The sequence below is a fragment of the Sceloporus undulatus genome, chromosome 2, assembly GCF_019175285.1.
Source record: "Sceloporus undulatus isolate JIND9_A2432 ecotype Alabama chromosome 2, SceUnd_v1.1, whole genome shotgun sequence".
Lineage (NCBI taxonomy): Eukaryota > Metazoa > Chordata > Lepidosauria > Squamata > Phrynosomatidae > Sceloporus > Sceloporus undulatus.
This window is the reverse complement of record NC_056523.1, coordinates 296,951,918-296,965,207: the sequence shown is the minus strand read 5'-3', so window position 1 is coordinate 296,965,207 and position 13,290 is coordinate 296,951,918. Positions and strand designations below refer to the sequence as shown.

General features: G+C 41.6%; 1 protein-coding gene across 5 annotated transcripts in view; it reads left to right on the top strand.

Annotated features, from left to right (window-relative positions):
- Positions 1-13,290, top strand: part of KIF2A (kinesin family member 2A) — an 81,131-nt gene extending 67,841 nt beyond the window's left edge. For 2 of the 5 annotated variants that reach the window (XM_042450309.1, XM_042450307.1), the window contains exons 17-21: positions 3,795-3,908; positions 4,431-4,581; positions 8,005-8,106; positions 10,566-10,701; positions 11,578-13,290. In XM_042450309.1, coding sequence (XP_042306243.1) covers positions 3,795-3,908; positions 4,431-4,581; positions 8,005-8,106; positions 10,566-10,701; positions 11,578-11,663 — 589 coding nt within the window. In that variant the 3' untranslated portion in view covers positions 11,664-13,290. The remainder of the gene's footprint in view (positions 1-3,794; positions 3,909-4,430; positions 4,582-8,004; positions 8,107-10,565; positions 10,702-11,577) is intronic. The other 3 variants (XM_042450312.1, XM_042450310.1, XM_042450308.1) reach the window with 2 other exon arrangements.

Here is a 13,290-nt window from a genome sequence, read left to right as displayed (position 1 = left end):
CATACTATATATACTCAACTATCAATTGACCTCATGTATAAGTCAAGGGCAGGTTTTGGGTCCAAAATTATAGATTTTGCCATGACCAGTGGATAAGTTGAGGGTAAAACTTGGAGGCTTCTTCAGTGTGTGTATGTGTACATACAGCAAGAGAGACTCTAATTGAGGAATTTTGCTTCATCGTTTCAGCTTTCGTTTCATCCCTCACTACCCAGACAGTGGGTAGGAGAGGGACTCTGTTTGTTTAAGAGCAGTCAGTCACCCAAGACTCTTTCTGCTTGGTGCAAGGGAGAAATAAACTGCTCTGCCAACTGCATGGAGAAATCTGAAAGAGGTGCTATCGCATTACCATACTGACCTGAAAATAAGTCGTCCTGGGGTTTTGGGATCAATTTTTTGGGATAAATTTCTTGATTTATAGATGAGTATATACTGTAGAAACACATTATTTTCCATATTAAAAATGCACATACCTTCGGAAGAAATCACTGGAGTTGAAAACACTCTCCAAAGAAGGTCTTTTCTTATTGAGGCCAAAACATGTTTTTTTAAAAAAATACTGAATAAACAGTTGACCATGTGAAAGCATCTGGAACCTGTCTCCTCACTGTTTTCTGCTTTTCAACATGCTTTTCAGTATTCTTTTCACAGTTACTATGGCCTTTATCATATGTGGGGGGTTTGCAGCTCAGATCTGCAGTCACTCCTATTCTAGCAACGCGAAGCATGATGTTTTTTCATACCAGATCTGGAGTCACTCCTGTCTAGCAATGCAAATTCATCTTAAAATGTGATGTTTTACCACACCTGGTTGCATTTTTGTGGTCCTTCCGAATCAAGGGGGAATCGGAGTCAGTTTGATTCCGGACAAATCACATGATGCAGATTCAAGCAAAGCATGGTGAGTGCACATTGTATTACCACACTGGAACATACTTTGAGGCTTCAACGATTCTAATCGGCACCCTTGCACATGCTCAATGGGGCTCTGGATGCTGTCTTCCTTCCCTGCCCCCTCCTTAGCTGTCATCCTTCATCAGGGTGAAGGAGGAGGCAGGGGATGATGGGGCAGGTCGCAGGGGGTCACTTGGGGTTAGATCGGGATGATGAAAGAGGCAGGCGATGATGGGACGGGTCACTTGGGGTTAGATCGGGATGATGAAAGAGGCAGAGGATGATGGGACGGGTCCCATGGGGTCACTTGGGGTTAGATCAGGATGATGAAACGGGTCGCATGGGGTCACTTGGGGTTAGATCTGGATGATGAAAGAGGCAGGGGATGACGGGACGGGTCACATGGGGTGACTTGGGTTAGATTGGGGTGATGAAAGAGGCAGAGGATGATGAGATGGGTTGCAGGGGGTCACTGGGGCCAGGATCAGGATGCAGGAGCAGGCAGGGGATGATGGGATGGGTCACTGGGGCCAGGATCGGGATGCAAGATCAGGCAGGGGATGATGGGATGGGTAGCAGGGTGGCAGAGAGGACGAGATGGGGTGAAGGAGGAGGAGGGGGATGAAGGAGCAGGATGCAGGGGGCCAAGGGGGCGACATCGGCGTGATCTTTCACACCAGACCAATTCGAAATGAAATCGAAGTGAGCTTGAATGCGAATTTTGTGAATTCACTTTTTACCAAATTCACCAAAATGAGGAGTCACTTTGGATTCACTGTGGAAGCGCTATGGAAGGAGCTCCCATAGAAATGAATCACATGTGATAACACATCACGTTATCAGGTGAATTCGCATCGTTGAACCTGCAGTCACGTCGGAATTGAGCTGTAAAAGGCTTCAAAAATCTCTGTGTTATAAATGCCTAAGCCAGACAGATCTGTTGTGGTACCGCTGCCAAAATTCTAAGCTTATACTGGAGGACTAGTTCCTTTGGCATGATGTATGTATTTCTGCAATGTGCTTTACATGGGGCTACCTTTGTATCAAACCTGGAAGCTTCAACTGATTTAAAACGCTCTGGCCAGACTGATCACTAAAACATCTAGATCATAACACATTACACCAATATTAAAATCTTTACACTGGCTACCAGTTAGCTTCCGGGCCCAATACAAAGTTTTGGTTATTACCTTTAAAGACCTACATGGCTCAGGCCCGAGTTACTTGAAGAACACCTCTCCCTACACAATCCGCCCCGCACATTCAGCACATTTGAAAAGATATTATTAAAGTACCCAAAAATCAGATTGAGATCGACCTATGACAGGATATTTACTGCCCCCAGACTTTGGAACAGTCTGCTGGAAGAGATCCATCATATCAACACCTTGGATCAGGGGTAGGCAACCTTTTTGAGCCAGGGGCCGGGTTGCTGTCCCTCAAGACAACTGGGGGGCCGAAGCGGGGGGGTGGAGCTTCCACCCTCCAGGAGCGGGGCTGTGTGCTTCCACCCTCCGGGGCGGAGCCGCACGCCGGGGGCGGAGCTTCCACCGAAGCCCCGTGGGGAGGAGGAAGCGTGTGCCCGCCCTCTCCTCCTCGGTCCCTTCCTTTGGCCGAATGGGCTCCAAGGGGCCCTTTCGGCCGAAGGGGAGGAAGGCCGAAGGGAAGGGCTTGGGCACCCGTCCCAGGCCCTTCCTTTCGGCCAAAAGGGCTTCAAGGGGCCCTTTCGGCCGAACGGGAGGGAGGCCGAAGGGAAGGGTTTGGTCACCCGTCCCAGGCCCTTCCCTTCGGCCAAAAGGACCCATTTCGGCCCTTGCGGCCCCAGGCCTCCCTCCAAAGGGAGAGGCCTGGGGCCGCATAGGCCAAGAAGGAGCCCACGGAAGTCCTCCTCCTCCTCCTCCCGGGCGGCGCGCTCAAGAAGAGCCCGTCCCCTTTGGCCAGCTGGCCAAAGAGGACGAGCTCCTCCGTCCTAGCCCCGTGCGCTGCCCAGGAGGAGGAGGAGGCGGTGGCCTTGGCGGCGGCGGCAGCAGGACTGGACTAAGGCCGGTCCTGCCGCCTCCGCAGGCCGCATACGGCCTGTGGGCGGCGACCCCTGCCTTAGATGCTTTCAAGAAAGCACTTAAGACGAATCTCTTCCGGCGGGCTTATCCATTTGATCCACCATAACTGAACCTGGGTAGCACCCTATCTTACGTTAATCATATATAGGTATGGATTTGTATTCATTTATTGAATTTGCTTTGTTAACTAATTGAAGTAATTCTGGATAACTTTGTGCTTGTTGTAATGGTGATTTTATCTGATGTATTCCCGCCTCGATCCATGGGGAGAGGCGGGAAATATAAATAAAGATATTATTATTAGTATGTGTGTCTGTTACTAACCATATTTGGATTCTGCTGCTGCATCATAGAACTTTACAAGTAGTATATAGGTTCTTGTTATCCATGTACCACTTTTTAATACTGGTGAAAGTCTTTAAACTGCATGGCCACATATTTTTATAATGTCTATTACTAAAATAATAACTGTGTCCTGGGCTCATTGGTCATTATGTCTGCAGTGATTTGTTCCTGTTTCTGAAGCTATTTGAAAGAATACATTTTGAGATCCCTGTGTGGCCCATTAATGGCAATCAGTTTCTGTCTATTCCACCCCATTTATTAATCTCCAGGACAACCTTGTTCAGATCACCATCCTTTAACCTCAGTTTCTTAATTTATATTAATTCCTTTTATCAGAGGGTTGCTAAGAGCATTACTGAAGGATTGTTTGTCAAGTATTTTGTTCAATGGCTCAAGTGCTAAATAAATGACTGATTACAATAATAGTGGCTGTAATTTTCATTGTCTTTACACAAACACTTTCTTTTAATTTGATGCTGTATCTTGCTGCTGCAGAGTAAAGGAATTTGGAATTAGTCCTTCGGACATTCCCTTCTCACAGGGTAGTGGCAGTCGCTCTGATCTCTCTCCTTCCTATGAGTATGACGACTTTTCTCCTTCAGTCACCAGGTCTACTTCATTCTTTACATGGAATCTTTATTTTTAGTGTTTTTTCTCCCCATTGTGTAATCTTACAGACAAACCTCCACTTACTCTCCCTCTCTTTTGAGGCATCACCTTCTTTTTGTTTTCATTTTGTTTGACAGGTGGTGACACTGCATGGCCTGCAAATCATCTTCCCAGTTATTATTATTCATCTTTACTTTTTCAAACATTTCATGCCCATGCTTGTTTTTCCCATCATGTGTAAGAGGTGGTGATGTCACCTTGATAATATTAGCAGTTTTATGTCTGACTAATTGAAATAAGGTGTATGCTTATTTTAATGCATATCAAATAATGATATGAAATTATAGCACAATACAAATTCTTGTTTGACTGCAAAGTTTAATCTTGTAATCAATAATATTGCAATTATTTTATTAAGGGCATGAAGCTGACATCACCATCATTTATGTGAATTGATGAAGTGTTCTTTTTTCAACTCTAAGGGAAATGTTGCTAAAATGAATGCCTATTTTGCAACTGTAGAGTAAAGGAGCTGACAGTTGATCCCAGTGCTGCTGGTGATATCCGTCCAATCATGCATCATACTCCAAATCAGATTGACGACTTGGAGGCACAGTGGGGTGTTGGGAGCTCACCTCAGAGAGATGATCTTAAACTGCTTTGTGAACAAAATGTGAGTACTTCACAAATCTCAGTTGCTCTTGGTACAGTGGAAATACATACCCTGACTAGTTAGTTTTAATTGTCCACTGCTTTGGTCTGTCTGTCTGTCTCTCTCTATCTGTATTAAATGAACGTGAATCATATGTTGGAGGCATTCTTCCTTTGGTTTGTGAATCTTCTGTAAGTCAGGTCAGTTAAATTCTAATGTAACATAATTTTATTTCTGTTTTATTTTATTAGCAGGGGAAGATGTACAGTATATCATGCCAAATGTGTTCTAAAAAGCCTCCAGATCGCTGACAATATAAACAGCAAGAGAAATAATTCCAATTAGTATTTTTATAGACCTTTAGCCTTGTCTTCAGCCTTCAAAATGTAAAGATCACACTTTTCTCAGGCTTTGATTCCTAATAAAGATGAGCCTTTTGGATGACCCTCTTGGATGACCTGCTGTTTTAATTTTACTTTTCTGACCTTTCTGAGATAGAGCAATCAGAACTGCACACAGTGTTCTAAATAACAAACACATTATAAACCTATATAGTGGCATTAAGATGCTTGATATTCCACTCTAAACCCTTTCCTGTTTTTTTAAAAAAAATAATTTCCCATTTTGGAATACCTAATATATTTCTGAATCTGTTTCAGGGCAACATAGACAGTTGCACAAATCTTTGTCAGTTTGTCTTTCTGACAGATACACAGATAGGCAGACACTCAGTTGATGTTGGCCTTGCTATAGTGGTCCTGAGGTCTCAGCTAAATTTTCCTCTTTACCAAATCACTGAGAAATAGTTGCTTTAGGACAACTGTATCCTAAATTTTCAAGGTATGGCTTCTACCTTCTTCTCCAGGGCATGGCTTCCCCTTGGTTCTCTTGACTGCTGGCTTCATGAAATTACCACTCTCCTCCTCTCTTTTTCCACAACTCATTTTCCCAACTTGTTCTTTCTGCTTGGTTGCTGTTTTGCAGACTTCACCTACTTGGTGGCAGCAAGAGGAACCAGGTTGAATTCATATTCTCAGAGATGTGGACACAGCTACAGTTTCAGTGGATTCTTTTCTCTACTGGCTATATATTGCTAGCAGGGAACTTTTTAGGCTTTTCTAGGCATCTGTACCTGGCTGGAAACATCTCTGAGTTATTATGGGAACCACTGGCATAAGAATTCTCATACCTGGCAGGTTCATGAGAGCATTCATAAAACATCTGATAAATGTCTTGTGATCTTTCCCTTTTACTTTCCTAATCATTGGGATTTCAGTTCAGTCAGTAGTGAGGGACTTGCACTTTTGATAGTTACTTATATACTCTGTAAGTCAACCTTATGTATAAGTTGAGGACAGGTTTGGGGGTCAAAATTCTGGATTTTTATATGTCCTGTGGATAAGTCGAGTTTAAAACTTAGGGGCATGTAACAAAGGTTGTAAAGGATAAAGCAAAGGAAAATAATGCTAAAGAGCTTGTAAAATTGCAGCAGGCATAGCTGTTTGTGCTCACCCTAGAGGCTGGATGGATGAAAGAATAGAGGGGAGTCAGTGCTGCCAGGACAAATAATACTCGTGCCTTTCACCAGGGGATGGTTCCTTTTTAAATAAAAATTAAAGTACAGTACTTACATTGACCTGTGGATAAGCTGACTCAAGTTTTTTGGGTCAATTTTTTTTTACTAAAATTTCTAGTCTTATCCATGAATATATACCGTACAATATTTGAAAATGTACCAAGCACATTTTTAAATCAAATCAAACCTTTTAACAAAGGATTCTGCTGCTAGTTCTACCACACTCCCCATGGCTTTCACCTAAGAAGAAAATGTACACTTAAACTTATTCAAGCAAATGAGATATTTTAGTTCCCCAGTCATGTTCTGTTGCAAAATTAACTGAGATCTAGACCTCCAACATAACCTCTTACAGCACTGTCACCTTCCAGCATTTTGTGTGTCAAGAGTCCAATCTTTCTGTGCTTCACTGCAAGTCCATCACACATGGGGAAAAAAATCAAATTTCTTCTTGCATTTCCAACAGGCATTTGAACTATGTTTAATTGTTTTCAATAATCTGTCAGGAGATAAATGCCATCTATGTATCAAATTTTATACCATGTAATATACTGGAATTCCTGTGGGGTCAGAAAATGCCCCAAATTAAGCCACTCTCTGCAGTTTTTGTATCTGGTTGGGAGAAGGTTAACTATGGTGGCATGATTTCAAGTAATGTATCTTTGGGATTGAGCATTTCCTGCTTTTTAGATTCATCAATCACTATATACAGACTTCTTTTTAAAGAAATAATATTCCAAGCATACTTTGTGGTAGTTAGATCTGGTAATAGATCAGATGGTCAGATTGGGATGGTAGGCAAGGGTGGGAACAGTCCTTGGAGCATATTATGGTTCTTTGAAAAACCACATTCTGTCATCTGAATCTGCTTGGATTTTAAAATACTTAAAAGCAGTGGTGTCACTGGGGGATGAGTGTGGTGGTGTGGCCTGCATTGGGCGGTTCTCCTGCTGGGGGAGGGGGGGAACATACTGAGCCCTGCTTCCCCGTAGTGGTGGCTGTCTTCCCATGAGAAGGCAGCTGTCACTACAAGGAAAGGCAAGGCTAAATGCACCCAGCCCTGCATCTTGCAGTGGTCCCAGTCTCCTCATGAGGAGGCTGCCACTGGTGAGGTGAAGGAGAAGGGGCAAGCGCAACCTTTTGGCCATTTCCCCAGCAGCCCCCCCCCCCCACTGCTTAAAAGAGCCTGTCTCTCTGTCTCACCACTATCAGAGTTACTTTTGGTGAGATGGTTGGAGAGAGCTTTCCTGGAGCTTGCTCCCATGTCTGTAACCATTTGACAGGGGAGGCCAGGTTAGCTAGCTGCTGTCTTACTGTCAGAAAAATATTTTTGTTTAGACAGACTTTATGTCTAAGTTGATCTGCTGCTAAAGCAGGTTTTAATCTGGTTTGGGCTTTTATATCTTGTTTTTATTTGATACTGTTTTAAATTATTTATAACTTAATTATTTCTTATTATTTCATTGTTCTCTACCTTGAGTACTATTTTTAGTAGGAATCAGGATATTAATTAATTTGTGACTCTAGCCTTCCTCTAACAAGATGCCTTTTTTGGAATTAGCATAAATGATCCATTTCATCCAGGAAAAAGGTACCTGATGTAAATCAGTGCAGGCTTGCATTTGTAAGGCTCTCCATGGCAATGATTGTTTTTTTACGCTGAGATTCTGTGGCTTATGTCATAGTTAGTGACATAATACTCAGTGACTGACAAATTCTTGCAGACATGCTACATTGAAGTTGATAATAGGGTAAGGAGTTCCAGAACTCTGTCATGAATTCTTTTCAAAACACTTCTTTCCTTTAATTTCTGCTTTAAAATGTTTTTCAGCATATAGAATCATAGCATGTGTTATTATTTTTAAAAGGAGGAGGAAGTTTCACCACAGTTGTTCACTTTCCATGAAGCTGTGTCACAGATGGTGGAAATGGAAGAGCAAGTAGTAGAAGACCACAGAATTGTCTTCCAGGTAAATATAAGGAGCATCCACAACACTAAAGCCTAAAGAAACTTCATCATTAGTTCAGTGCAATCTTGTGGGGTTTTCAGTTTGTATTTGAGAAACAGTAACAGTAGAGATCCTGTTAAAACTGAAGGAAGTTTTAGAAGGAACTAAATATGTGGCATAGTAATCTGTGGTTCAAAACAGAATAAAAAATCATTTTAAAAATCCACTACTATATCCAGGTCTAGCTTGTTAGCTGTGTTGGAATAATACTTGCGATATCCAGTTGAGGCAGTAAACCTGTTTCTGAAAGAAACATTTGTAATTTTTTTTCAGTTTTCTCACTGCTCAATAACCTCTATTTTTTATTATAAAAATACAGGAAGACTGTTGTCATATAACTTGTCTTGTCCTTGGATAATAATAATAAATAAAACTTTTATTTATATCCCACTTTTTGTTACCACAGTCAAAGCAGTGTACAATATATACAATTCCCCCACTTAAAAAAGGATTAAACAATTCTATCCATTAAAATTACAGACAATAAAATGAAAAAACATTAGTACAATAATAGAAAAATGGTGGGCAGAATCTTCACTTATATATGTCTGTGGGGGATGTTTACGTGGCCGGGTTCTATTCAGGGAAGGCCTGCTGGTAGAGATCCATCTTGACAGCTTTCTTGAAGCTCTCTAGGTTGGTAATTCGACGGATCTCGTTCAGCAGGCCATTACATAAGGTGGTAGCAATCACAGAAAAAGTCTTCTGGGGGGTTGCTATCAATCTGGTCTTTGTGGACTGCAACAACTTCCTCCCAGAGGATCTGAGTGCCCGGGGCGGATTGTACGGAAGGAGGCAATTCCTTATATAGGTTGGGCCCAAACCATGGAAGGCTTTAAAGGTAATGACTAACACCTTGTACTGTGCCCGGAAACTAATATTGATGATTTCAATATTGACGTAATATGGTCACTCCTAGTTGTTCCTGTAATCAATCTAGCAGGCATATTCTGTACCAGTTGAAGTATATTTTGGTGTCATCAGCATACTGATAACACCCCGCTCCATGTCTATGGATGATTTCTCCCAGCGGCTTCATATGGATGTTAAATAACATCGGGGACAGAATGGCGCCCTGAGGGACGCCACAATTAAGCTGTTTTTGAAGAGCAACTGTCCCTGAGCATCACCCTCTGGAATCTACCTGAGAGGAAGGAACAGAATCACTACAAAGCAGTGCCTCCAATTCCTAGCTCTCTCAAGGGCCCGTTCCGCACGGGCATAAAGTGCGTCCTGGGGACGTACTAGGGTTAGGGAAAGTGCGTACCTTACGCACGCACGTAACCCTAGTACGTCCCCAGGACGTACAAAATGGTGGCACCATATACACATAGGCGCCCCCATCACGACGTCACGAACGGGGCGGCGTGGACGTGATGGTGCATAGAGCGCCCTTTCCGCGGCGCTAGAAGGAGCTCCGAAACGGAGCTCCTTCCGCGATTTGTGTCGCTGGTGCAGCCTTTATAGACAGCTGCGCCAGCGATGCAAGGAAGAAAGGGGCTGAGTGGCCCCTTTCTCCTCCTCCCCGCCGCCACTGGGTGTCCTTGGGGCTTGAAGCCCCAAGGACACCCCTTTCCAGGCCACAGGCCGCTTCCCCGCAGCCTGGAAAGCGGCAGATTGGGGCCTCGGAGGCTGCCGCTCTGGAAGCTGAGGCCCTGATCTGGTGGAGAAAGGAGCGCCTACAGGCCGCCCAAAAGGGGCAGTCTGCAACACTCCTTAGTTTCTTAGTCTTCATCAAAATGGGTGAAAATTCTTTTACTTCAGTTAGGCATAAAACTATTTGGTTTTAGTATTTGATAGTTGGTTATAAACACGTTCTATCATAGGATTATATGTTAATCTATGGTAAATTTTGACACCTTATTTAGGTTTGTCAGACAATTTCAAGTCTTTTAGAGTTTAGGGTGGAAAACCTGAAATTAAATGGATGTAACTAGCTTAAGCATGACAGAGCAAAATTATTTTAATAAAACATGATGGGATATAATACATATTTCTTTATAATATTATATTTTTCCTCCCCTTGTGTCCTTGGGTGTATGCCATTCTCTGTGATACAGAAGGAACAGACCACAACTCATGGGTTCATCTCCTTATTCCATTTGAGTCAGGCAGCATCCTCAGAATTCCAGGATGTTAAAACCATTGCTTGCAACCCCTTTCTCGCTTTTTATTGCTGCCTTTGAGGTGTCGCAATCTGTTTTTAAATCCCCACTCACAACTCCCCAGTAATCATGATAGCTGTTTGGGCGGAATAATGGAGTGGTGAGGCAGTGAGAGGGTGCCAAAATGCTTGTAACAAAGGTCTTAGAAGCTTCCATTTCACTGATCCAAGCTACTAATTTTGAGAAGGGCATCACAGTTTAAGTTCAGCTTTCTATCCAATCTTTTGTCTTTTAAACTCTTTTTGTTCTTATTAGGAATCTATTAGATGGTTAGAAGATGAAAAAGCTCTCCTGGAAATGACAGAAGAAGTAGACTATGATGTGGACTCATATGCTACACAGCTTGAAGCAATCCTAGAACAAAAAATTTATGTTTTTACTGAACTTCGAGGTAAGTTCAGTACCTCTTTGGAAAAGCTTTTTGTATATGAGATAATTTGTCAAGAGTGTCTACTGACTTTTTTTTAGAATGTAGTAGTAGTTGATAAAAGCTCATGTGCCCTCTTTTCCATCTGTCCCATCTTTCTTAAGTTGGGACCAATCAGCTTCTTTCAGTTTGCATCTATTGTTGCTTTTCAGAGTCATATGTGCCCAGTATATGTTCTTCAAGTTTCATACTTTTCTTTGAACGTAGAGACTTGCCAAACTCTTTTCCTCATTAGCACAATTCTCTTGTTTTTTGCTGGCTTCCTTTTGTATCTCACTTAAAACATGGCTGTCAAAATTGAATACTTAATTCTCATTGAGATTTATTCCTAAGCAGAATTTGCACCATTGCTTTCTTTGTGCTGCACTTGGACACCTCTGCTCCCTGTATGTATTTTTTTATTTGTATAACTGTAATGAGAGAGCTGCACTCCTTCTCTAGTATGGTTGTGAAGAGTTTGGAAATGTTTGTTTCCATTTCATGTTGACCATACTTTGTAGTGCCCAAACCCTGGTTAATCTAATTATGGGTAGTGAAAACAAGCCAGCCACAAATACCGATATATGAAGTTGGTTTTCTTTAAGATTAACCATAGTTTAGGGTTTGGAGGTAATGTTAAAATGTTTACCCGGAAACAGAATTTTCCAGTTTTCTAGTTGCCTGCATTCTGTACAAGGAGCAGCAAACGTATGAATCCAGCACACACTCCAGCTTGTAGTCATTAAGCTAAACTGTGATTGTTAGTATGATGTCTCAAAGCAGCCATTACGGCAAAGCCTGGGTATTGGAACTGCACTGAAATTACTTAGTTGGTATTGATCTTCCTTCTTTCATTTTAAGATAAAGTGAAGTCCTTCCGCACAGCACTACAAGAGGAGGAACAGGCCAGTAAACAAATCAATCCGAAGAGACCACGTGCCCTTTGAGGCAAACTTCTGCTGCTAAAGGATGCCTGAGCCTTCATTACTGTACCATGCAGTTGGTTGGAAATGAAGCTGTAAGAAGACAACTACTTGAAAGATCTAAAACTGTTGAAGTACCCTGTGAAAATGTCCCATTTCCTTTCCCCCAGCTGACATTTCAGTTGTGTGGAACACTCCTACGATGTCTGCAAAATGCTTCTAGACCAGATAGCACGACCAGGCAGGTTTTGGAACTGGGAAGCACTTTTGTTTCAAATGATTTTACTTACTCAAATTGTGAATCTTTTATGTTTTGGGAATATTTGCCAATTTTTTTTTTAAATAATGAAGTAAAATGGTGGACTTGTAAAAACTTCACAGTATTTTGTTTCATTTATGTCAAGTTTTTGTTGCAAAGAGCAGCTGTGCAGTTTTGTATTTGCATGCATGCCCACCTCATCAGTGATTGTATATACCTCCTCTTCTAGACAGCTGTGCTCACCTTTTCTTGTTCTGTGCCTTGACCAAGGCGACTTGACCCTAAATGTTCTCTCTAAAGCACAGCCTTAATAAATGACACTCCTTATTTGTCAATGTAAATTACTTTTATTGTGTGTACATTTTCAATGTGTGCTGTTTTCTTTTTCTGTGACTCGTTCTTCATTTCACAGTATGTGCCATATCATTGACCTGGAATTAAAAATCTGTCAGTGCGAATTGACAGCAAGCCATTCCATTTCCCTCCCTGTAAAAATCTGGAATCATGCTTTATTTCAGTTCCTAAAGAGTCTCTAACATCTTCTTTGTAAAGAACAAAACTATAAATTAGTGGATGTATAATAAAATGTAAACTGATTATGAAGGAGAGTTGTATCTTAGGATAATACAAATATACGGTATGTGTGCTAGTGTGATGTCAGAATAAAAGGTGCAATCTGATTTCCACTTATGGGTAGGAGAGGTGTCCCAGGATACCAAATTAACTCTTTCTTGTATGACTAAAATTGGCTTCTGATGCATGAAAGTTTACATGTGCATTAACTGTAGTTTGCAGGTAGTTAGTACTGTTGCTTTAAAAGAAAGTAGCTAATGCATATTTTCCATTTGTACAGTGCCATCAGTTGAAAAGTGGGGTGAATTTGTACCATTTGAGGATTTGCACAGTAACTCCACAAAACTTGTCTGATGCTGAAGAAATTCCACAATGATGCCTGAAACCTTCACAAATGGCACTGTGTATCCAGCACTTTTTAAAATGGTGGCACTTCAATTATTTTTCAAATTGCTATCCAAATAAAATTGCCCTTTTATGTATTTTTGTCAGATGAATTTAGACCTCTCTAGGAGTTCTCCCTGTTCCCAGAATAGATTCCAGGTGCTCATATCAACAGACATTCCTTGGAACTATTTATTTTGTTTCTGGAACATAAGCCTATCTTTGCTGTGACTGAAGGGAAATAAAGGGAAAGCAATGAAAAGAGAGCTTAATGAGCCAGAATTTCTCAGTATTCAGCATAATTCCTTTAGAAAGGTAGGCTGTAGAAGTCTTGCCATATCATGGTGACAAAGCACCTATCTGTAAACATGAAAACAGAAACAATGTAGATTTTACACAATGTGTTTAATAAATTTAACTATGAAATATAAATTA